This window comes from Brassica rapa, chromosome A02 (assembly GCF_000309985.2).
Source record: "Brassica rapa cultivar Chiifu-401-42 chromosome A02, CAAS_Brap_v3.01, whole genome shotgun sequence".
Taxonomy (NCBI): Eukaryota; Viridiplantae; Streptophyta; class Magnoliopsida; order Brassicales; family Brassicaceae; genus Brassica; species Brassica rapa.
The window spans coordinates 4,672,745-4,695,468 of NC_024796.2; the positions used below are offsets into that span (position 1 = coordinate 4,672,745).

The following is a 22,724-nucleotide window of genomic DNA, read 5'->3' on the forward strand; positions in this document are numbered from 1 at the left end:
GTCTATATAATTTACGATTAAAATAGCTAGAACCACCACGTCCACATATACGAGCCAGCTAAATGTCATAGAGGGCAAATCATAGCCTTGTCAGTTGAATTTAGTTCGAAACGCAAGTGGCTACTGGCTATATGTTTCTTAGGTATTAAATTCCGGTTTCTAAAGATAAACTATTTACACAACAATTTTGTATCGTTCTATTGAATGCTGTTCACTTTGAGAAAAGATTAGTGAGCTTTTCATACAATAAATGATTGTTGAGCCTTTTTACGTCTTTGTGTCCTTGTAGGATTACCGCTGATCATACATTCCATAACAAAGTTGGCCTTGGCCAGGCACCTCCATTGTGATAAGACCAAGGGCTGGAAGATGCTTAAGATGATAAGCTTGATGGAGAAAGACTATAGTGAAAGATATAAAACATGTATTGAAGATTATATGAAAGAGGGAAATTACGTGTTCTTTGATCACTTCCGGTTATGATTCTCCATTCTTCACATTCCGTAGCAGGGTAACAGATCTTGAATGGCATGTCTGCTACAAGCTCTGTCCATTTTGCTTCGACCAAATAAAGAATTGCATGTGACTGATCATTACTAGTTTTAAGCGATTACATAATTAATTAATAGACCAAAAGTTCCCCAAAGAAAAGAATCTGAAGTTCATGTTAGCTTGCTGAATATTTCCAATCAAATGTCCTCCACTGTTGGGCATAAAGTCCACTAACCACGAAGGGATCTGATATGGATAAATGTTGAACTTATTAACCGCGTCATAACAGTTCTCCTCGGTCTGGTATCTGTAAATGCATTTTCCATATGCTCTCAGTAATAATATAAATCCACTACAAGCCTGTAATTTCAAAACATATGGAACGTGACATACTGACATCAAAGTTAACATGATACCAGAACAGATCTGTATGTCCTTTTCACATGGTTGAAAAATATAAACTTCTCTTACCATAATCAACCGGAGCAACATGTCCAATTACTTGTTGTCTTTACAACTATGATAAGAAAATTTCTATCACCTGTAACTGGAGGATGCAAAGAATTAAATTGTGGACAACGACATACTCATTCTTTCAGTAGAAAGGCCATCCCGGAGGGAATGAAATCACGAATGAAGACCTGATCATAGTTCAGTACACTGGTAGAGTTAGGGTCGTTAGCAGAGATAGTTCCAATAGGACTGCCACAGTAGTAAACCATGGATTGCCTCAACAGATCCCAAGCTGCATCATATATAGATTTTGTTCCAGCTGATTGTACGTTACCATTAGATGAAAGAGTTCCATTAACAGGTAGAGGCAAATCATCCAAGTCACTTTTCAACTCACTGCTGCTCAACATCATTTTTGTGACATTTGCATCTCGTGGAAACCAAAGTTTTAGCCTTTAGACCATAGTTTTGACTGTGAAATGAAATTCCCTTCTTATGTGGGTTTGTACACCTTATATGTAAAATATACTCAAGAGTAATGGAACATACTTTACATGATCATCTTCAGAGCTGCATATTTCGAAACATCTAATTATAGGATTATACTACTAGAGCTCAGAAAAGAGAAGATTTTTAATACCTAAAACATTCATCTTCAAAAGACTAATTAATCTAAACTCAACAGAGTTTCAGTAAAGCTTCAAATCAAAGTCGACAAATCACAAGTAAATATAAAATTTTATTCAATGTGTTTATGTTTACAAGCAACCCCTCACACTCCTTGTGGAGGACGGAAATAACTATAAGCTGCAAAGAAGACCTGCAAAGCTGCAAACATAAGAAGCAACAAGGCTGCAAAAGATGACACAAATGTCCATGGACTAAAAATAAACTAAAAATATATATTTTAATTATTATGCGTAATGTCATAATAAAAAATACATAATACATGGAAAAAATAAAATATACATTATATTATTTATAGAAAACAAAAGTATATTTCTAAAAAAATAAAAAATGGTTTATGTTTTTAATGGGAACCCAAATGTTATAAATAATTCTGTCCAACGCGTATCAAACCCGACCAATGAAAGACTAGTAGCATTTTCTTTACCACTAGCCAACTCGATATCGAAAAAATAAAAATGATATTTGTTAAATAAAAACAAATATTCGCGTGATATTTACATTTACAGTTATATAAATCATTTTACTTTTACTATTTGTGGAATTATGTAACAACAATATATGTATTATGTGATGTATTTTTTTGTTACCATTTTATTATAATTTGTATAGATTATATAATGGTGTAAAAAATATTTAGTTACATTAACAAAAAAAACACCCGCCCGAAAACTTTCTTCTTTTAAGTATTATTCCTTTTTGGTAATATCCTAACAAGTGAGTGGTAGAAGAGTGGAAGCTGCATGGAGTCAACTCTGAAGTTTAAAATTGGTTTGGAGCTATGGTACGTCATGGAGCTACTCCGTTAAGATATTGAAGACATAGTTGATTTATCCTGTTTATTTCTATGCTCTGAATTATATATATTTGTTCAAGTTATGATGATTAGTTGATTCGGTTGGTCAATCACATCGATACATTAGAACTTTGTAATCATGTCTTCTTCTTAAGTACGTACTTTCCTAACGACTTGACTCTAGAAAAAGGACAAAGGCAATTACGTGGAGCCAACTCTGTTCTTAGGCAAGTCATGTTTTGAGAAAAAAAAAGAATATAAACTATAAAGTAATACCAGCCCCCACGCTTATAATACGCTGCTAAAACTTAAGTAATTTCACATCTTATTGAAGATCAAAGAAGCATCTTCAAGAAAACAATGCATTTTCTCTCTAAATATTTCACTTAAGTTGGACAAGCAATCCATCTACACCCCGTGGAAAATGTCGACAGGATTTATGATATTTCTGAAAAACATATGTTTTTATTTGTTATGTTTTTTTGTTTTTTGGTTTTTCAAAATCATATGTTTTAGGAAAAAGCAGAGTAAGAAACAAGACAAACCTGCAACAAGAACGGAATTGCATGAGCCGGATAGAGTTGAAGTTGAAGTTTTTGAGTTACAGGCTGATAATGGACAGAAAAACAAATCTTCTTCGTCGATAAAACAAGAAGATTTCAACAAAGTAAAAAAGTTTTCTTTGAGAGGAGGGACAACGACTACGACTACGGGGCAGTAAAGAAGAGAAGAAGGGAGCGGCTTTTGCAGATGGTCTTCTTTTTTTCCTTTATCTCTGGAATAAGCTTTCAGTGCTCATAGGCCCTGGATATTTATCTGCGTTTGCGTTTATAACTAATGCGTTTTTTTTGTCTAAATAAACCCAAATTTAAACACTTTGTTTGCATTTTTTAAAAGTACTTGATGAATAATTCCAAAAGTTTTCCAAAAAAAAAGATATTTATTTTCTAGAAAAAAACACTCGTAGCAAAAATTGCGTTTCAAGCAATCGAGACCACAAACTTGTGTTCCGGCTACATAAGCTACCATAAGTTTCCACTGCGTGTACTTTGGTCACACGTTTGTAGTAGACTAGTAGTACCTGAAAGTAGAAGTGAAACCTCATAGAAACACTGGTGAAGAAGATGAGATTTCTTTATTTCTTTTCTGTTAAAAAGTTTTACAATCGCATAGGTATAGTATTTATACAAAAGAGGTAAAAAATAAAAAAATTGCTGACGGCATGTGTCTTTAGTCAAGCCGCGCGCATCTAGTGAATCAAAGGCTCGGAATCGATTTGTTATCTTGGCCGGATAAGTCAACTTTCCATGTATATTAACCGGATATATCAATGGAGAGTTGAATTACAGATATTGTCTACTCTAAATCAACCCTCAAAAAGTCAAAGAACACACTTTCAAGTTAGGGTAATACCGTGCAAACAGCCAAAAGCTCATTTCTGCTTTTCATATACGAAAGTTCTATAAGCATCTTCAACATCCTTGTTTGACTCTGTAGAATTTACATTTACATACATTGTCAACCAACTGGGCAGTTGTTTAATCGAACCCAAAATGAATTTGTATCCAAAATAGGTTTTATACAGAGAAAATATATTCGAACCCGATCCGAACATAAATAAAACCCGAATAGGATCTAAAAGGATGAACAAAACACGAACAATTTGAACCAAACCCGATAGACGCATCCTAGTCTACCTATCTGGTGTCAGTGCCCAGCTGAAAATCGGTAGGTCAAATTTTCTCTATGGAACTGATTAGCTCTTGAAATTAGTCGGACGACTTCCTCTATAGTACTACATTTGGGTCTATCTATAATATTCTACTTCCTTTGTGTACAACTTTATATCTCTAGGCAGATGGTACCATAGTTAGCAATCATATAATATTATACCCTAATACTGTCCGCATCACTTACGATTTGTTGTATTGTATCATTTGAAGACGAGGTTTGCTGGGCCGACAGAAATATGTAGGGGAATTAAGAGTGGTTGGAACTAGAAGTGGACGTGACAAACTTTTGATCAGCCTTTGTTTTGTCTAAATAACCATATATAGCTCCACCATATCCACGTTAGAGCATGTACAATGGTGGAGCTATAATCCTTAGCACTTTATCATTAAACAAACATTAAAAAATGGTGCACGGTTAAGAAAAGTTAAGAATGAATCCTTAACTAAGGATTAAAAGGATGAAGTCATTAATGTGTTGGCGCTGTCTCATTGGTCTGAGATTATTAATTTTTTTTTAAACTCTAACCATGATTCTTAAACCTGATTAATAATTTTATTTTTAATTCTAACCATGATTCTTAAACCTGATTAGTAATTTTTTTTAACTCTAACCATGATTCTTAAATCTGATTAGTAATTCTTTTTAAACTCTAACCATGATTCTTAAACCTGCTTAGTAATTTTATTTTTAACTCTAACCATGATTCTTAAACCTGATTAGTAATTTTTTTTAACTCTAACCATGATTCTTAAACCTGATTAGTAATTTTTTTAACTCTAACTATGATTCTTAAACCTGATTAGTAATTTTTTTAACTCTAACCATGATTCTTAAACCTGATTAGTAATTTTTTTAACTCTAACCATGATTCTTAAACCTGATTAGTAATTTTTTTTTAACTCTAACCATGATTCTTAAACCTGATTAGTAATTTTTTTAACTCTAACCATGATTCTTAAACCTGATAAGTAATTTTTTTCAAATTTCAAATTAAAAAAAATCCCTTAGAACTCCATTTTGGAATACACCATTGGAGCTACATTTATGATTAGAGTTATTAACTATTCAAAAAAAAATATATATATTATTTAAATGCTAAGGATTCCAATGGTGGGTTACACCATTGGAGTTGCTCTAACATCTCTCTTTCCTTTAGGCTTTAGGATAAAATTTGCTTTTCTACTTAGTCAAGTTTTTGTTTATCTAATAATTCTAACTAGAGCTTGACCCGCGCATCCGCGCAGGTGTTAGTTTTTTGATAAATGAATATTTATTTGTATAAGTGATAATATATATTTTAAAATTTACCCGTTTAATTTTTTTTTAATATGACATTTATAAACACAATAATTTTATAGTTTATATTGAGTAGTTTTATTTTATCATGTAAACCCTTAATTATATCATCCATTTATTTAGAATACGACCTGTAAAATCACACAAATGTATTTTTATTTTTTATGGATCAAAATTTTATGATTATATATAATAAAATTATTGTATAAACTGTTTTTATGGATCAAAATTTTATGATTATGTATAATGAAATTGTTGTATACTATTTATTATGTATATGTGGAATTAGTAAAATATTTACCGTATAATGTATGTAATTACGAAATGTATATATGGAATTAATTATTTTCAAATACACATATGTATAATAAAAAGGAAAAGACAAAAAATATTAAAAGTTAGGTTTATTAATTATTGTTGCCATGATTTTTTAGTTAGAATTTGATTTTGGAAATACATTAATTGAAGAGAAAAGACAAAAATTCTAAAAGATAGGTTAATTAATAACTTCAGTGGCATGCCATTGTAAATATAGTGGAAAACTAAGGGATAATCTAATTTTGTACTCCTATTTTAATAGATTAGATGTATATTGTCTAACTAGTCTAATTTCCCTCTACGTATGCAGAAGTAGAAAATACGCAAAGGCATAAACGTTGGATCTAGAGAGAATAGTTCCAAATAAATGTACATATATATATATATCAATAAGTTTAGACGAACTTATCACTTGAAAAAAGGAATAAACGATCATGACATGCTGAAAATTTCCTTTAATCAAGCAAATCGGCCAAGGAAAATATTGCGGATAAGACTAAAAAAGTTCCAACTATTTCATAAACCGGAGCACTCGTAAACTTAACCGAGTTCACACCCAACATTAACCCAACGTTGTTACTATTACATTGTCTCTAGCAAATAATTTTGTTACAAACCCCTTTCAAATAATCTACTTATGCTCGCTAGAAACTAATCAGTAACAAAAATACTCGCAATCCTCAAATATTATTACTCGTAAAAAGGAAATTCTTTAACGTTCGTAGCTGAAAAATCTAACGCAGTCAAAAGTCATACAAATCATAACGATCCCATAAATCTAAGTCTTCCACTAGCAAATCTGAATCAAACATGTCAATTTCACTGCCAGATGACGACGGAGTATAAGAACCTGATGGTGATGACTGATGATTCTCTTTAATCACAGTTTGACAATCTTTATCATTACCGGTTATCCCACGGCACTGATCCATAGTTTCCTCTTTGATGATACCTTTTTCATCCTTAACCGATACAGATAAACCGATCGTCTCCTGATCGAGATCTTGTCCGAACCGGATCATTCGGGAATTTTCCAAATTATCTACCGGATCTCCAATGGTAGTAAAACCGGCATCTTGGTTTTGGTTGATTCTGCAAGTGTGGTGGCCAAAGTAAGTGGTTCGGTAAACTGGAGGATTGTCTTTGATCTTCTGTTCATGCTTTTTTGCTCCACATGCATAATCTATGTTGTATGAACATCTATAGTAGCTCCTGTATTAACATTTAATGCATAAACCAGTTAGTATCATAGATTGGAATAAACATTGATTACGATTAAACAAATATGATTAGACTATTTTTGATATTACCTTTGATGTTTAGATTGTTTAATAGTCTTTTGGCCATATTTCCTCCAAAGAAACCCATCGTAGTAGTTCGGATCCGGTGAATCGTGCCTCCAATTCTCACTTGAATTTGTACTATTATTCTTTCTGAAAATATGGTGGTATCAAAAAATTAGCATAAAAATGATCAAATATCACATCTCTTAGCTAATTCACACCCTAATCTATATGATGACATTGAGTTTATAATAAAACTACTTTTCAACAAAATATAAAAAACAGACTTTTCTTTGAACATTTTTTTGTAAGCAAGGAAACATTTGAACATCATATGTTAACTATTTATACCTTTTCTTGGAGTGGCTTCTCTGGTGAAGAGGAGGAGGATAATCCCTTGAAGATAAATCAGAAAATACATCATCCTCGGATTTTGATTTATCAGAAAAGATTGAGATGGCATCGGAAAAACAATGGACGATCGATTTAGTAAGATCATAGTTAGAAACCGATCTTGCGTCAGCCACTGGATGGTCAAGCTGCAGCTTCAACCGCTTGGCACAGCTATGGCCATAAAGGATAGCTTGTACTGCCTTTTCGTGGGAGGTATTCATAAGATTGTCGAGTAGAGTGTTCTTGTTTTAGCCGTTTTCTCTCAAGTCTCTTCTCTATGCTATAAATTCTGAATGGATAGAAAGATAATATATATAGGGTAAATGCCAAGTGGTGCTCACATATTACCAGATGAGGGAAGGGAAACGAAAAATATTGATTAGAAAGTATTAGGAAAATACAACATGATATAGTTTAACCATATATATGCAATAGAACTAAATTGACTTTACCAATTATAGACCAAGTTTTATATTCCTAATCAAGCCATTTATATACACTAGGGTGTAATTTAATGTTAAACTAGATTTTGATCCGCTTTTAAAAAAAACGGATATATTTTCTGTTTTATATTTTTTTTTTAAATTTAATTTTTATATTTATATTTTTTAATCATATTTGTGTTTTTTTATATAATATTTCTTTTTAATGATTAATAAAAAGTTTTAATAATTGTATTTGGACCACATCCATATGGCTATATCAATAGATCACATTGTTGTTTTAATCGAATAGTACGATTTATGTTTTTTAAAACACCACCAATTGTGAGGTAAAGGAAAATTAGGTGTTGACTTTAGCAAATGATCTTTCATGTAATAGAAAACAAAATTATGTTTTATATAATTTTTCATTTTGATTACACTAGTCTTATTAGTTGTCTACTAGAATACTTAATGGTTAGTCATGTGTGAACGACAGGAGAGGAGGCAAGTGGCTGTTTCCGTCGGACTTCGACGTTAGCAACACATGACGTAGTAGGTGCTGACTCCAGCACGATGACGTCGAAAACAACAACAACTAATCGGCGTGGAATTCCCTGGTTGGCTAGCTAATGATATTATCCAGTAATTAATACAGTATCTTTCAAAAGAAATTAAGTAGTAAGACTCCTAGTAAATGGTAAATCTCAAACATTTTATTATTTTTATTTTAAGGAAATAAAATCATAAAATATACTACTTTAACAGACATTTAATCATTTAGAATATTTTAATTAAGTAAATACCTGCAAACAACAAACCCTCCAAAGTATACAATCAGATTATATTTAACTGGTGTCATTCCAAATTTTACAATGCTAACTCCATATATTTTCACTCTAGTTAGCCTAACACAATTATACAATTTTTGAAAAAAATTATCCGTTATAGAAAAAGTTAGATCAATCATAGGAAAACCAGTGTTATGTAAGTTTGTAACGTTTAAAAAAATATTTCTTTAACTTTCCTTGAATTTATATATATTAATTAAATTTATAAGTATTTAAATAAAAATTTCTTAAATTTTGTTTTTACTATCAATTAATGGCAAGCTCAATTTCTTACAATAAAATCTATTTAAAAAAATAATTACAATAAAATCTATCACCTTTAACTCGAGGGTGTAAAGAATGAAGTTCCGGACAATGTCATACTCTCCTTAAAAAAGAAAGGCGATCCCCGGAGGGAATGAAGTCACGAATAAAGACCGGATTCATAATTGAGTACACTGGTAGAGTTGGGGTCATCATTAGCAGCGATAGTTCCAAATACCCAAATAACCGAATATCATTTTTAAAACATATATGTGCATAAAACTAGGATTATGCTATTTATGACTCAAAAGGAGCAATATCATACATGAAAACATTCATTCTTAAAAGACTTTAATCTACACTCAACAGATTTTCAGTAAAGCTTCAATCAAAAATCATGCAACGAAAATCAACATAAGAGAAAATGAATGATTCAGACTCTGTCTATAATCACATAAAACTATAATCACATAAAACTGTGATATTTGTTTTTTTTTCAAAAATAAAAACAATTTAGATTGAGATTTTGAAAATTTTATCGGCAAAAGAGAGAAGAGAACTCAATCTTCGAGGGTAAAAAATGACGAGTTAACTAACGCGTGTGCAACAACGACTTTATGTGTATTCAAGAACAATATCCACATTCACGCGCAATTCTCAAAAAATCAAAAACACGCTTTCAAGTTACAGTAATATCCAGGGGCAAAGCTAGGATGTGGAAAGGGGGTGCCTGTACACCCATAATTATTTTTGAAAATAAATGTATTTTTGTACAAATTTTTGTATGTGCACCCATAATAATTTATAACATGCACCCACAAAAATAGATAAACTCTAGAAAGAAACAAAACATATCAAATGTATTTAACAATTTAAACATAATTCACTCGATTTAAGAAATCAATAAATCTTGGATTTAAAAGACATTTTTGTTTTAAAATCTTTATCTATTAAAAGTTTCTTACAATAAAAAAAACTTAGCCTATTTAAGTAAATAAAAATAATTTAAACTCCAAAACTACATACTTAAGTTTTGAATTGTATATTTTAAATTACTAGTTTACCATTAAATTCTAAAAATAACAAAATATCTTACTTTTAAACAAACTTCTTATTTTGTAGTACAACATTGCAGAAAAAAACATTTTTATATGAACGGATATTTTCTTGTAAATATACAAAAATTTAATGATTATCTATTCTATTTTTATTAAAATAAATTTAAATATTATAAATACAATAGTGGAAAACTGATGAAAAGTAATATTGAAAATATTTTATGGTATTAAATTTAATAAATATTTACTTTATATTTTAATTAATATAATATTTTAATAAATTAATTTAATATTTATTAAATTAATATTAGTGCATCCACTAAATTACTAGTCTGGATTCGCCCCTGGTAATATCCTGCGAACATTTTCAAGATCCTCATCTCTGTCTCTGTAAAAACGTACGTCTACAACCGACAAGCAGAAAAAAATCTATAAAGGATGTCTAAGTTGTTTCAATATCATACGTTTCAGGAAAAAGCATAGTAAGAAGCAACACAAATCTGTGAAAGCTAAGGATGTGGTTGAGCCGGTAGTACAAAAACATGATGAAGAGAAGACGAACACGGTATGGACATCTGGATACATCGAACCTGACTATCTCTCCACTAATTCTGGTTTCTATGGAAAACTTGGGGAAGGTGATTCTTCTTCATCGTTGAAAAATGATTTCAACAAAGTGAAGACTTTTGATTTACGAGGAGTGACAACAACAAAGGAGAAGTAAATGACGAGGATGTGATTTAGCTTGAGATGTAATGTCTTGTCCTTCATGTTTAAACTTTTTTTTTTTGCAAAAACAAGGTTTTGCTTTCTTATTCCGTTTGATCTACAGACTGCATGATCTGCACCATCTATACTGCTTTTACCATTTAAACACTAAATTTTTTTTTTTTTTTTTTTGCTAAATTGTAAATATCATATAAATGAAAGAAAGATTTTACACAAGCAAGATATTAAGTTTGAACACATCTTGGCAAAAAAGAATAAAAACAAGATGGATCAACCACATCCAAACAGTTGGATACAAAGCCACTTAAAACTCTATCTAATCCATAAAGCCATAAGTGAGCTAAAATGTTTCTTGGTTCTTCTCAAGGAGATTAAATTCCTCAACTCCCTGTCAAGAGAAATGAAGACGGTTGCAGGAGACAGGGCAGTAGCATTGTGAATCAGGTTATTCCTCTGTTTCCATACATGAAAGATCACCGCTTGAGAAGCCAGCTTCCTTAGCAGGACCTTCCTCTTCGACGTAGCTGTTCGGATCCAGGATAGGAGCTCGGACCAGTCCGCAAACAACCGCGAGGGAGGGTTGCATCTAGCGAATACCTGAGACCATATATCGCCGGTATATAGACATGAGATAAATAAGTGATCACGCGTTTCCGGATGAGCTGCGCAGAGAGGGCACGTCGCTGGAACGAGACAAATGTAGGGAAAGAGTGGTTGGAACGAGAAGTGGACGTGACTAACTTCTGTCTTCATCGGTCTCCTCCGTTCGTGTCTTCTTTTTTTCAAACTAGAGAAACCTAGTTACAAACATAAAGGATCTTATTTGATTGGGAAAAAAAATCTGATAGGACTGCCTAACATTGAAAGGGAGAATTCACGTCACTCTTTTTCCTTTAGGATAATATTTTTTTCTACTTCGTCAAGTTGTTATTTATTAAAAATTTAAAGTGTATAATCTGCTACTCTAATTTATTTCCCTCTACGTATGCAGATGTAGAAAATACGCAAAGGCATATAAATGTTGGATCTAGAGAGCATCTTTCCAAATAAATGTTGGAGTATAATATATATATGATCACTTGAAAAAGGAATAAAGGATCATGACATGCTGGAAAGTTTCATTTAATCAAGCAAAGCGATGTTACAAAAAAAAAAAAAAAAAAAAAAAAAAAAAAAAAATCAAGCAAAGCGGTGAAAGAAAATATTGCGGATAAGACGAAAAGGTTCCAACTATTTCATAAACCGGAACATTCGTAAACTTAACCGAGTTTACACCCAACATTAGCCAACGTTGTTACTATTACATTTTCTCTAGCAAATAATTCTGTTACAAACCCCACCCCCTTTCAAATATTCAACAGTAATGCTCGACAGAAAATATTCAATAACATAAATACTCGCAATCCTCAAATATTATCACTCGTAAAAAGGAAATTCTTTAACATTCTTAGCTGAAAAAAGCTAACGCAGTCCAAAGTCATACATATCATAACGATCCCATAAATCTAAGTCTTCCACAAGCAGATCTGAATCAAACATGTCAATTTCACTGCCAGATGACGACGGAGGAGTATAAGAACCTGATGGCGATGGTTGATGATTCTCTTTAATCATATTTTGACAATCTTTATCATGACTGGTTATCCCACGGTGACGGTACTGATCCATAGTTTCCTCTTTGATGCTACCTTCTTCATGCTTAACCGATACAGATAAACCGCTCGTGTGACTTTCCTTCTCCTGATCGAGATCTTCTCCGAACCAGATCATCCGGGAATTTTCCAAATCATTAACTGAATCCCCAACGGTAGTTAAACCAGCATCTTGGTTATGGTTGATATTGCAAGTGTGGTGGCCAAAATACGTTGTTCGGTAAACGGGAGGATTGTCTTTAATCTTCTGTTCATGCTTTCTTGCTCCACAGGCATGGTCTATGTTGTAAGAACATCTATAGTAGCTCCTGTATTAACATTAATGCATACAACAATTAGTATCAGAGATCTGAATGAAAGTTGATTACAATAAACAAATATGATTAGACTATTTCTGATATTACCTTTGGTGTTTAGATTGTTTAATAGTCTTTTGGCCATATTTCCTCCAAAGAAACCCATCGTAGTAGTTCGGATCCGGTGAATCGTGCCTCGAATTCTCACTTGAATTCGTTTTATTATTCTTTCTGAAAATACGGTGGTATCAAAAAATTAGCATACAAATTATTAAATATCACATCTCTTAGCTAATTTACACCCTAAACTATATGATGACATTGAGTTTATAATAAAAAGTTATTTTTAACAAAAAAAAAACATAGTTTTATTTGAACAAAAGTTTTGTAAGCAAGGAAACATGAGGGTTAGATGTTATCTATTATTACCTTTTCTTGGAGTGGCTTCTCTGGGGAAGAGGAGGAGGAGAAGAAGAAGAAGAAGAATCCCTTGAAGATAAATCAGAAAATAAATTATCCTCCGATTTTGGTTTATCAGAAAAGATTGAGATGGCACTGGAAAAACAATGGACAATCGATTTAGCAAATCATAGTTTGAAACCGATCTTCCGTCAGCCATTGGATGGTCAAGCTGCAGCTTCAGCCGCTTGGCACAGCTTTGGCCATAAAGGATAGCTTGTACCGCCTTTTCGTGGGAGGTATTCATAGAGTTGAGTGTGCTTGTTTTAGCCATTTTCTTCCTCTCAAGTCTCTTCTGTATGCTATAAATTCTGAGTGGATAAAAAGATCATATATAGGGTAAATGCCAAGTGGTGCTCACATATTACCAGATAAGGGAAAGGGACAAAAACTATTGATTAGAAAGTATTAGAGCATGATTAATATATAGTTTTTAGGGTGGGTTTCTTATCCGAATATAAAAAACTGTTTTTTAACTTTTAACTAAGACACTAAGAATCGATTCTTAAATAAAATATTTAAGAGAAGGTTTTTTATATTTCGCAAGAACTCTATCATAAGAACCCTTCATTAATCATGTTTTTAGTAAATTTTATTTAAGAGACAGTTCTTAGTTAAAAGTGAAGATACAGTTTTTTATATTCTGCTAAGAACTATATCCTAAAAAACCCCATTAATCATGTTCTTAGGAAAATACAGCATGTTATAGTTTAATCATATTTGCAGTAGAACTAAATTGACTTTACCAATTATAGATCAAGTTTTGTATTCCTAATCCAGCTATTTTTATCAAAAAAAAAATCCAGCCATTTTCGTACACTAGGGTATATTTTAATATAAATATAAATATAAAAGTAAGATTTATGTTTTTTTTTAACAACCACCAATTGTGAGAGTAAAGGAAAATTAGGTGTTGACTTTGCAAATGATCTGTCATGTAATTGAAAACAAAATTTTATTTTAAATAATTTTTCATTTTTATTACACTAGTCTTATTTAGTAGTCTACTAGAGTTTTTACTTTTTAATGGTTAGTCATGTGTGAAAGACAGAACAGGAGGCAAGTGGCTGTTTCCGTCGGACTTCGACGTTAGCAACACATGACGTAGTAGGCGCTGACTTCAGCACAATGACGTCAGAAACAACAACAACAACTAGTCTGCGTGGAATTCCCTGGCTGGCTAGCTAATGATATTATCCAGAAACTAATACATTATCTTTCAAAAGAAATTAGGTATTAAGACTTCTAGTAAATGGTAAACCTTAAACAACTTTTAATAGTTTTATTTAAATTTATTTTAACGGACATATAATCTTTTAAGAATATTTTAATTAAGTAAATACCTTCAAACAACAAACCCTCCAAATTGTACAATCAGATTATGTTAAACTGGTGTCATTCAAAATTTTACAACGCTAACTCCATATATTTTCACTCTAGTTAACCGACCACAATTATACAATTTTCGAAAATTGTAATCCGTTACAGGTCATTAAGTACTAATTCATGAAAGTGTTTAGAATGATAAGAACGAAGTATTTGTAAAATTTCTTACCAAATATATATAATAATATTATTTAATATTATAATCAAAATTTAAAGCAAAAAGTTAGATTTTTTTTATCACGATATGCAAAAAGTTAGATCAACCAAAGAAAAACCAGTATTATGTAAGTTTGTTGCCGACAAATAAAAAATGTAAGTTTGTTACATTTCTAATAAAAAAATATTTTTTTTTAATTTACCTTGATTTTATATTTCATTAATTCAATTATAAATTGTTTAAAGAAAAAAAATCTTAAATTTATTTTTAGTATCAATTAATGACAAGCCCAATTTCTTACAATAAAATTTATTTAAAAGCTTAGGCTTCTTGACCTATTCATGAAGAATTCTAAATTCTTCTGCGGGCGGATAATGTTAAGTTATTTTTAATTTTATCCATTAGAAAATTTTATATATATTTCGTTCGTCTGTGACTTCGATCGGATCTGTGAAACTCATTGCTCACATTTATTTAATGCTTGTTCTGAGCAGTTTGCTGATTGGATCTTGATTGATGTTTATTTATTTATTACTACTATTATTATAATAATTGTTATTGGAAATTTCCATGGTATACTTTAGTAGTACTGAGGTAAATAGAGGTCACAACGCACTGGGTCAAGTCATATAATAATTTTACGTTCGGAAGGTTTGAAAATACCAATGTGAAATGTGGATACGACTTCATTGACAATTATGGCGGAGACATTTTGATAAATAATATTATTAGCTTAATTATATTAAACCAAGTAGTTGGAACGTAGCTTCTATTTCGTCGTTTAACTTCACGTCATCTTCAACAATACATTTCCCTAATTTCATAATCCTTAAATCAAACCTTTTTCTTTACTTTTAAATTCAAGATATTAAACTTTGGATGCGCGCTGAAAGCTTGAATCAAGTGAATCTCTGACGTCCTGAATCTCCTGATTATTCCTAATAAGAGAACAGTCAAAACACTAATCCTGCTGGCTCGCAATCTTGAATCACCTAGGCATTTTCTGGATGGCCTAATCGTATTACCAGCTAAAATGGATAATAAAGACTATTTCATATATAACCAATCCAGTTAAGTTGTACCATTATTCCGAGTAACATATATCTCTATTTTTTTTATAACAGTAACACATATCTCTACACGAAAAACCAGGTTTTTAAAACCAAAAATAACTAACAGAAAAAAAGAGAAATTACATGCAGTTAAAACAGAAAAAATGTTTTAAAGTATTTTGGATTAAGGGTTAAGTACATAGTCTTAAAACAATACAGTAAAGAAATTACTAACTGTTTTAGAGCATTTCCAACAATGAAATATCTCAAATAAAAACTTTTATGATAAAAAAAACTAGCTTTTATTATTGAATGAGTACTCTTATTTAGTTTGGTTTTCTATTTAAATTTAAAGTTTTAATAAAAGGTGTTCAATTAGAGAAAGAAACTTGTCTTCATTGTTTTTAAGAGGTTCTGAGAAGTTGTTGGAGAACCCATAGTTTGTCATTTTTGTACTTTTTCTTAATTTATACTTCTTTTATTAGTTGAAAACTAATTAGATTCAGGTGTTCCCTCATGAGTAATGACAACATTGTTATGTTTTGTTTGGGCTTTATGGATTTCATATAATATGTTTTGTTTGGGCTTTATGGATTTCATATAATTTGGGGCTTTTAGGTTTTTACGTTTATTTTCTTACATTGGGATTTTCGTTTACAAACTTCTTATTTATGACTCTTGAATGGTAATCTGAAGTTGGATTTTATACTATTAGTGATCCAAATCCCAGGGTTATTAAGTTCATCTTCCTTGTTAACAACATTCATCGAGAACCACCGATATTCAAGAACTCTCATCTGAACGGTTATTTTTTTCTAATCACTAAGGAATGAAAAGCTTGAACATGTCAAATCAAGAAAAGGTCTGACCGCCTACAAATATGGATGAGGGAATTATATATATAGTTTGCATGTAACAGAAGAGGCCTAGATACTTCAATCTCATCAAACGAATATCGAAAGTTCGTTTAGGATCGTCAGTGTCGCCAAAAATTAAGGGGGGGGGGGGGGGGGGGGGGGGGGTGATACGTGCATAGGTGATGGTGTATTATTCAGCTATTACCAGATAGCCAAATTTGTGGGAGGTTCGATGCTAGCCACGGTTGTCTCTTTCCAAAACTGTATTCCTCTTAACCACATATTCAATTAGTGTTTGAAGGAGTACGCTTCGGAAGTTTTTGTGATATAGTTAACCATGTAAAAAAAAAGCTAAACTAAATTAGTAATTCATAAGAATATGTTATTAATTAGCATAAGCTTTTTTTTTTGACAATGCATAACCTAAATAATACAGAGATCTTTAGATGTTCAAATATGGCCAGATTTAAAGAAAATACTTTCTCAAATCCACTATAGAAACTTCACATGCTCACCTAAGCTCTACCCATGAGGTAAAACATACAAATCTTAAGCATACTAAAAATGTTATTAAGAATAATAAATTTTGAACTCGACATTCCATTTGCAATCTCCTCCACGTTTTGTTTCTCTTTAAATAGTACCAATAATGTTAGGCAAGGGGTCGATAGGATGTCATTTTCGGTGGGAATTGCTTTAAGAGCATGGCCACATGCTGCTTTAATCATGTATTTTGTAGAAATAATGAAGAAAATAAATTGATGGGTCCAGGTTTCATGTGACTTGAGAAGAAGATGAAAAAAAAAGCTTAAGAAACTCTATGGAAAAATGGTCTGGCTGAATAAAACTTTTTATTAAAGTGGTTCATAAATAAAAGACATTGAGCTGACACTAATCCGTGCACCACGTTTCTCTTTCGATTGGATTTTCGATTTCTTTCGGATCTTGTTCCAAACGAAAGAAAGATATCGGCTAACCTTTTATTAGGTTTGAGTGATAAACGTATTCAAATCCAAGTTGAAACGGAAGAGATTACCAAGCCAGCTGAATCCGCTTTGGTATGATTTTGGTTTGGTTCATTTTACTTCTTTTTTTGCAATATCCAAAATCGAACAAGCATTCTTTTGGTTTGATATATATCGGTTTTGGTAGGAAATTAAAACAAACACACTCATGTTCTTGTTCTCAAAAAGAAAAACTCACTAATGTTCTTATTATTCATATTTCTAAACCCAAACCTGTAGAAAGTTGATCGAATACATGCATGTATTATGGATATGGAAAAAATTATACACAAACAAAAATGTGTGGGTTTTTTTTTGATCAAAAATGTGTGGTTATTTTCAGTTCTTGTGAGTACGCATATTGTAGGGCATTTCAATGAGAATGATCGCCCTACCTAGTACCTAGCTATGCGTCACAGCTAAACAAGTTAACTATTAGAGGAATTGAAGTTTGATGTTGAACAGAAACCAAAGCTCTCGTGAGGAAGATGAACACAAGAGAATCTGGAAATTATAATTGTTTCTGTTAATTGTGAATGACAATGTACAGAGAGTTTATACAAAAAAAAGTAAACCATCCGGTACAAACGGTTTTAACTAACCAAACCAACTATATCTACTAATAATAGCAATCCTGATTAATTCCAAAGGTTGTGAACTTCATTTAAGTTGAAAAGTTGTGTCTTTTTTAAACGATGTCAAAAAAGTTGTGTCTTTTCTAAAAACTTTATAAGCATCTTTTCAAAATAACTACTTTTAAATTGAAAGAATGTGACTATTCAAATTGAAGAGTTGTGACTATTCAAATAGATTTTTAAAATCTATAAATAGTCTCTGACATGCATTTCTCAAAATAAAATTTTTACTAATCAAACTAATAATAAAATGGCGGAAAAAAGATCTAAGCAGTTATTTGATTACAAATTTTTAGAAGATATTCAAATGAAATGTTATAAACAAAAAATAGTAGGAAGAGTTTTACGTGTTTGGATAACAAAAAATCCTAAACGAAATAATGAAATCATTAGTCTCAATTTTCTTATACTATATGAAAAGGTTTGTCTTTCATACATACAAATTTGTTTATACCCGTTACATGTTATTGCTGTGTCCTTCTTGTCATTGTTGCTATTGTAGAACAAACCCATAAATAATAATATCCCATTTTAGTTTATATAAATGTTTATGTTGTTCAGTTTCAAAAAAAAATGTTTATGTTTCTATTTGTTGCTATTTTTTTGTTACATATAGAAATTCTAAGTTCATGTCTTGATGTGTTCATTAGTGTAGAGATTACTTATTGTGTTAAATGCAAACTTTATTCTGTACAAAAATATACAATACGTCTTTCCTTATTTTTTTTTTTGTTTTTCTTGGCCGGGCCTGAACTTAGCTTAAGTCATACACACGCATTTTAAGATCGAAGGATAAAAAAATGTTACAACGTGCAGAAATTTTTTTTGTCGATCCAAGCATATATATGTATTTTTTTGAGAAAAAATCCAATCATATATATTTCATATGAGAAAGCAAATCGGAAACACAAACCGATAGGGTGTTACCATCTAAGCTTATACTGAAAGCGTATTTGTCTTTTTCTCCTGTTTTCTTACACGTACTTATAACTATCATCTTTTACAATGTTTAGGAAAAAAAAGACATAATGGTTATGGTTTCATTTAAGGAATAAAAGAAGATGATGTTATGTTGATGTTACGGTGGTTAAAAGTCATGGTTTATATATTGATTTAAAAGTTGTTTTGTGAAATGGTGATAATTTAGGGATCTAAATTAGAAAAAAAAACGGTTACAGAAATATCAATTTCAAAGAGAACTAAGAAGATGATGTAATGGTTATGGTTTGATGTGAGGAAAATAATAAGTAGATGTTACGCTGGTAAAAAGTCGCGGTTTATATAATGATTTAAAAGATGTTTTGTAAAAGGGTGCTAATCAAGTGATCTAAATTTCATAATAGTGATTACATCAAAATATACTTCCAGGCATTGTCTTCACAATTTTTTATTTATGCAGATAATCCCTATTCTGATTAATGTTGAAAAGTTGCCTTTGTTCATAAAAACTGAATTTTCATTATAATTTCAAATATTGTATGTTTTCATTTTTTTTTAAATATATAAATTTTAAGTGTTGTATCTTTTCACAAGCAATATATGCAATTTTTTGAATCTTAAAAACTAATAAAGGCAACTTTTCATATAAAAAACTAAAGAGATTTATTTTTTTCTTAAACGAAGATACATGACACTTCACTTAAAAGATGTATCTCTTTGTTGAACATATGTATCTTTTCTTTAGTGAACATATGTATTTTTTCTTTGAACATATGTGACTTCACATAGTGTTTCTTGATTGTCTATATATATTATGAGACATTTCAAAGATAAAGTAATCAGTTGAGTTATAAACTAAAATTAATACATAGAGTACGTTATATTATGAAGAGTTAATGCTTGTATTTGTATTCGTAAACCAATTTGTTTCTGGAAAACATAATCAAATTCTTCAGCCAACCATTTTTCATATATAGCCTGTAGCCATATATAGATTGAAAAAAAGAGTGACTGCAAAAGGGTGTAATTGATGAGACGCGTTGAATCCAAAAGAAAACAAATGAGATACCTTTTACAAAGGGGCGTCTATAGAAGGAGTGCATCTTTTAGAGAAACGTTATTAAGGCGAAGACCAGAAGGACACGTCTTTTAGTGAAAGAGATTTGATGACGTTGGAGTTTATAGGAGAAAGAAAATTTTGTCCGTAAGATTACAAAGTATTGAAAACTCAACCCTTGGATTTAGATTTTATTTTCCTATAAGAAAAATGATTACCTCGTCTGGCAACAAAATTGAGTTTGCTATTAAGAATTGTGTTCTTTAGTTAAAATTAATTAGATGCAAATACTTATGAGGGCAATTATTTTAAATAGACATTTTTAAAATTTTATCACAAAAATAAACTTTAAAAACTAAAATGACCAAAATAACATTTTTTTATTTTTTTTTATTTTTAAAATTTGAGATCCTATTCCTAAAACCCCACTCCTCAACTCTAAACTCTAAACGCTAAATTCTAAACCCTAAATCCTAAACTCCACCCTTTTACTCTAAACTCTAATGTCTAGATTAATTAACCCTAGGGTATAAGTACATATGTACTTCTTTTGATAAAACATTTAAATCTATTTTGGTCATTTTTATTTTTAAAATCTATATTTGTGACACAAAATTTTTTAGGTATATCCTATGGAATTTCTCTACTTATAATATCCTCAATAAGTACCTTTCTAATAACATGAATCTCAATTAATGTCTGATGATGCAACTTTTCATTTTTTAACAACTTTTCATTTTAACATTGTATTTTTTTATTTATATTGGTTTAAAGATGTTGTCAATATATAGTAATATATATTTGTTTATCTAACAATGTGTTTTTCATCATAAAAATTGCATTAATTTAAAAGAAATTGTCAAAATAAGTAGACTGTAACTTTTACTTTAAGATTGTGTTTTTTTCATCTTAAAAGTTATATTGAAATAAAATAAATTGTCAAAATGTATATGTATGTAGCTTTTCATCTTGTTAGTTTTTATCTTAGATTTGCATAAGTTTTTAATGAGTTATAGTTGAATTCATTTTTATATCTATTTTACTTTTAAAAGAATATTAAGATTAAGTACAAATATCACGACATTTTTTTTCTTGGATAATTTAGTTATTTTACAATATTATATATTTATAAACCATCACATATATTTGTGTAGCCCCACATATACATCTAATTTGGATGAAAGACTACACACACATTTTCTGATGGTTTTCCGAAGATTTGTGCGATTTTTATTTTCCACGGGTTTTTGTGGAAAATTCCTTAAGAATTTTCAATGGATTTATTTCCGAAGTAACTCGGTCGGAAATCGTCTTATTTTCTTATGATGTTCGCTAGCAATTGTAAAAAAGTTTTACAAAAAGTTTTTATTTATAAAATGTGATTTCTTTGTTTTTATAAAATGGAGCTCCCGTGCGATATCGCACGGGGTCCTTACCTAGTATACTCTAATATTAACTTCTATTGTGAATAAGAACACATACATTGGACCAAATACAATTAGCATTAAAAAAAAAACTATTCATGCCATACAAATTCGTACGAGATGTTTTTTTGACAAAAACGAGATGTTTGAAATACAAATTGTAAGGTGACAAAACATGCAAGTTATCGAATACCAATTCGAAAAATACAAATGAAAACCAACAAAAAAATAATAATTTATTTCAGAGACAAATAGTCACATGGGTAATGTCAGAAGTTTGTACAATGAAATCTAGCACATCAGAAAGCATTATTGTTCACACACATACACACGTACGCTTTCATACGTGCCTATACTATATATATACATAGGAATATCCACCTCTACATAATAAGCTCCTTCCACGAAGAGTGAATATTAATGGCGGCTTCAGAGTTTAAGCACTTGGTGGTTGTGAAGTTTAAGGAAGATGCTAAGGCTGATGAGATCTTGAAGGGCTCAGAGAATCTTGTTTCTCAAATTGATTCTGTCAAATCTTTTGAATGGTTCGTTGTTTATTTTATTTTATTTTTTGAATCAAGAAAATATAACTTTTTGAGATATCCAATTAATGAACCCTACGCTATTTGATGATAATATAGGGGAGAAGATAAGGAGAGTCACGAGATGCTTAGACAAGGATTCACTCATGCATTCTCGATGACTTTTGAGAACAAAGATGCTTACGTTTCTTTCACAAAACATCCTCTTCACGTTAAGTTCTCAGCCGCTTTCACCGCCGTTATCGAAAAGATCGTGATTCTTGACTTCACCGTCGCCGCCGTCAAATCTCCCGTTGTTGTACCACCGTGAATCTCATGATCTTGTTAGTACTTGTTAGTTACTGTATTAATCTCTTTTTAAAATTGAATCGTGTTTGTAAGCTGTTTCAGTTATGTTTCGGTTGGTTATGTACGTTTTGGTTTGATTCCTTTATTTCCGGTTCGTAATAATAAGAATAATTATTAATTTCTTGAGGGCGTATTCTTCAAGTGAAAAGAATAATATTATA

The 22,724-nt window shown here is 30.9% G+C and overlaps 3 protein-coding genes, 1 long non-coding RNA gene and 1 pseudogene across 4 annotated transcripts; 2 read left to right on the forward strand and 3 right to left on the reverse strand.

The window, feature by feature from the left end:
* Positions 1-121: 121 nt before the first annotated feature.
* LOC108870720 lies at positions 122-5,806 on the reverse strand. Its single transcript, XR_004455606.1, has 2 exons — positions 457-5,806; positions 122-362 (listed from the first exon to the last, which is right to left on the reverse strand). It is a non-coding gene; the product is annotated as an uncharacterized LOC108870720 (long non-coding RNA).
* Positions 5,807-6,267: 461 nt separating this feature from the next.
* On the reverse strand, positions 6,268-10,454 carry LOC103851447 (probable WRKY transcription factor 38). Its single transcript, XM_009128299.3, has 3 exons — positions 7,411-10,454; positions 7,087-7,209; positions 6,268-6,988 (listed from the first exon to the last, which is right to left on the reverse strand). The coding sequence occupies exons 1-3, from the start codon at positions 7,671-7,673 to the stop codon at positions 6,520-6,522; spliced, it is 855 nt and encodes a 284-aa protein (XP_009126547.1). The 5' UTR covers positions 7,674-10,454; the 3' UTR covers positions 6,268-6,519.
* On the forward strand, positions 10,421-11,934 carry LOC103851747 (the record flags this gene model as incomplete). Its single annotated transcript, XM_033284209.1, has 1 exon — positions 10,421-11,934. A coding segment is annotated over one exon (330 nt), but the record flags the coding sequence as incomplete, so codon positions are not given.
* Positions 11,935-12,149: 215 nt separating this feature from the next.
* LOC103851448 lies at positions 12,150-16,749 on the reverse strand (annotated as a pseudogene).
* Positions 16,750-22,039: 5,290 nt separating this feature from the next.
* LOC103851450 (stress-response A/B barrel domain-containing protein At5g22580) lies at positions 22,040-22,684 on the forward strand. The gene is made up of 2 exons (XM_009128301.3): positions 22,040-22,218; positions 22,315-22,684. The coding sequence occupies exons 1-2, from the start codon at positions 22,094-22,096 to the stop codon at positions 22,523-22,525; spliced, it is 336 nt and encodes a 111-aa protein (XP_009126549.1). The 5' UTR covers positions 22,040-22,093; the 3' UTR covers positions 22,526-22,684.
* Positions 22,685-22,724: the final 40 nt, after the last annotated feature.

Excerpts from the sequence above, each read along its gene's own strand:
- LOC103851447 (XM_009128299.3), bottom strand. The coding sequence starts at position 7,673 with ATGAATACCTCCCACGAAAAGGCAGTACAAGCTATCCTTTATGGCCAT. Across the intron at positions 7,210-7,410 it reads AGAAGCCACTCCAAGAAAAG|AAAGAATAATAGTACAAATT; the intron begins GTATAAATAGTT and ends CCATATTTTCAG. Across the intron at positions 6,989-7,086 it reads AAACAATCTAAACATCAAAG|GAGCTACTATAGATGTTCAT; the intron begins GTAATATCAAAA and ends ATGTTAATACAG.
- LOC103851450 (XM_009128301.3), top strand. The coding sequence starts at position 22,094 with ATGGCGGCTTCAGAGTTTAAGCACTTGGTGGTTGTGAAGTTTAAGGAA. Across the intron at positions 22,219-22,314 it reads TCTGTCAAATCTTTTGAATG|GGGAGAAGATAAGGAGAGTC; the intron begins GTTCGTTGTTTA and ends ATGATAATATAG.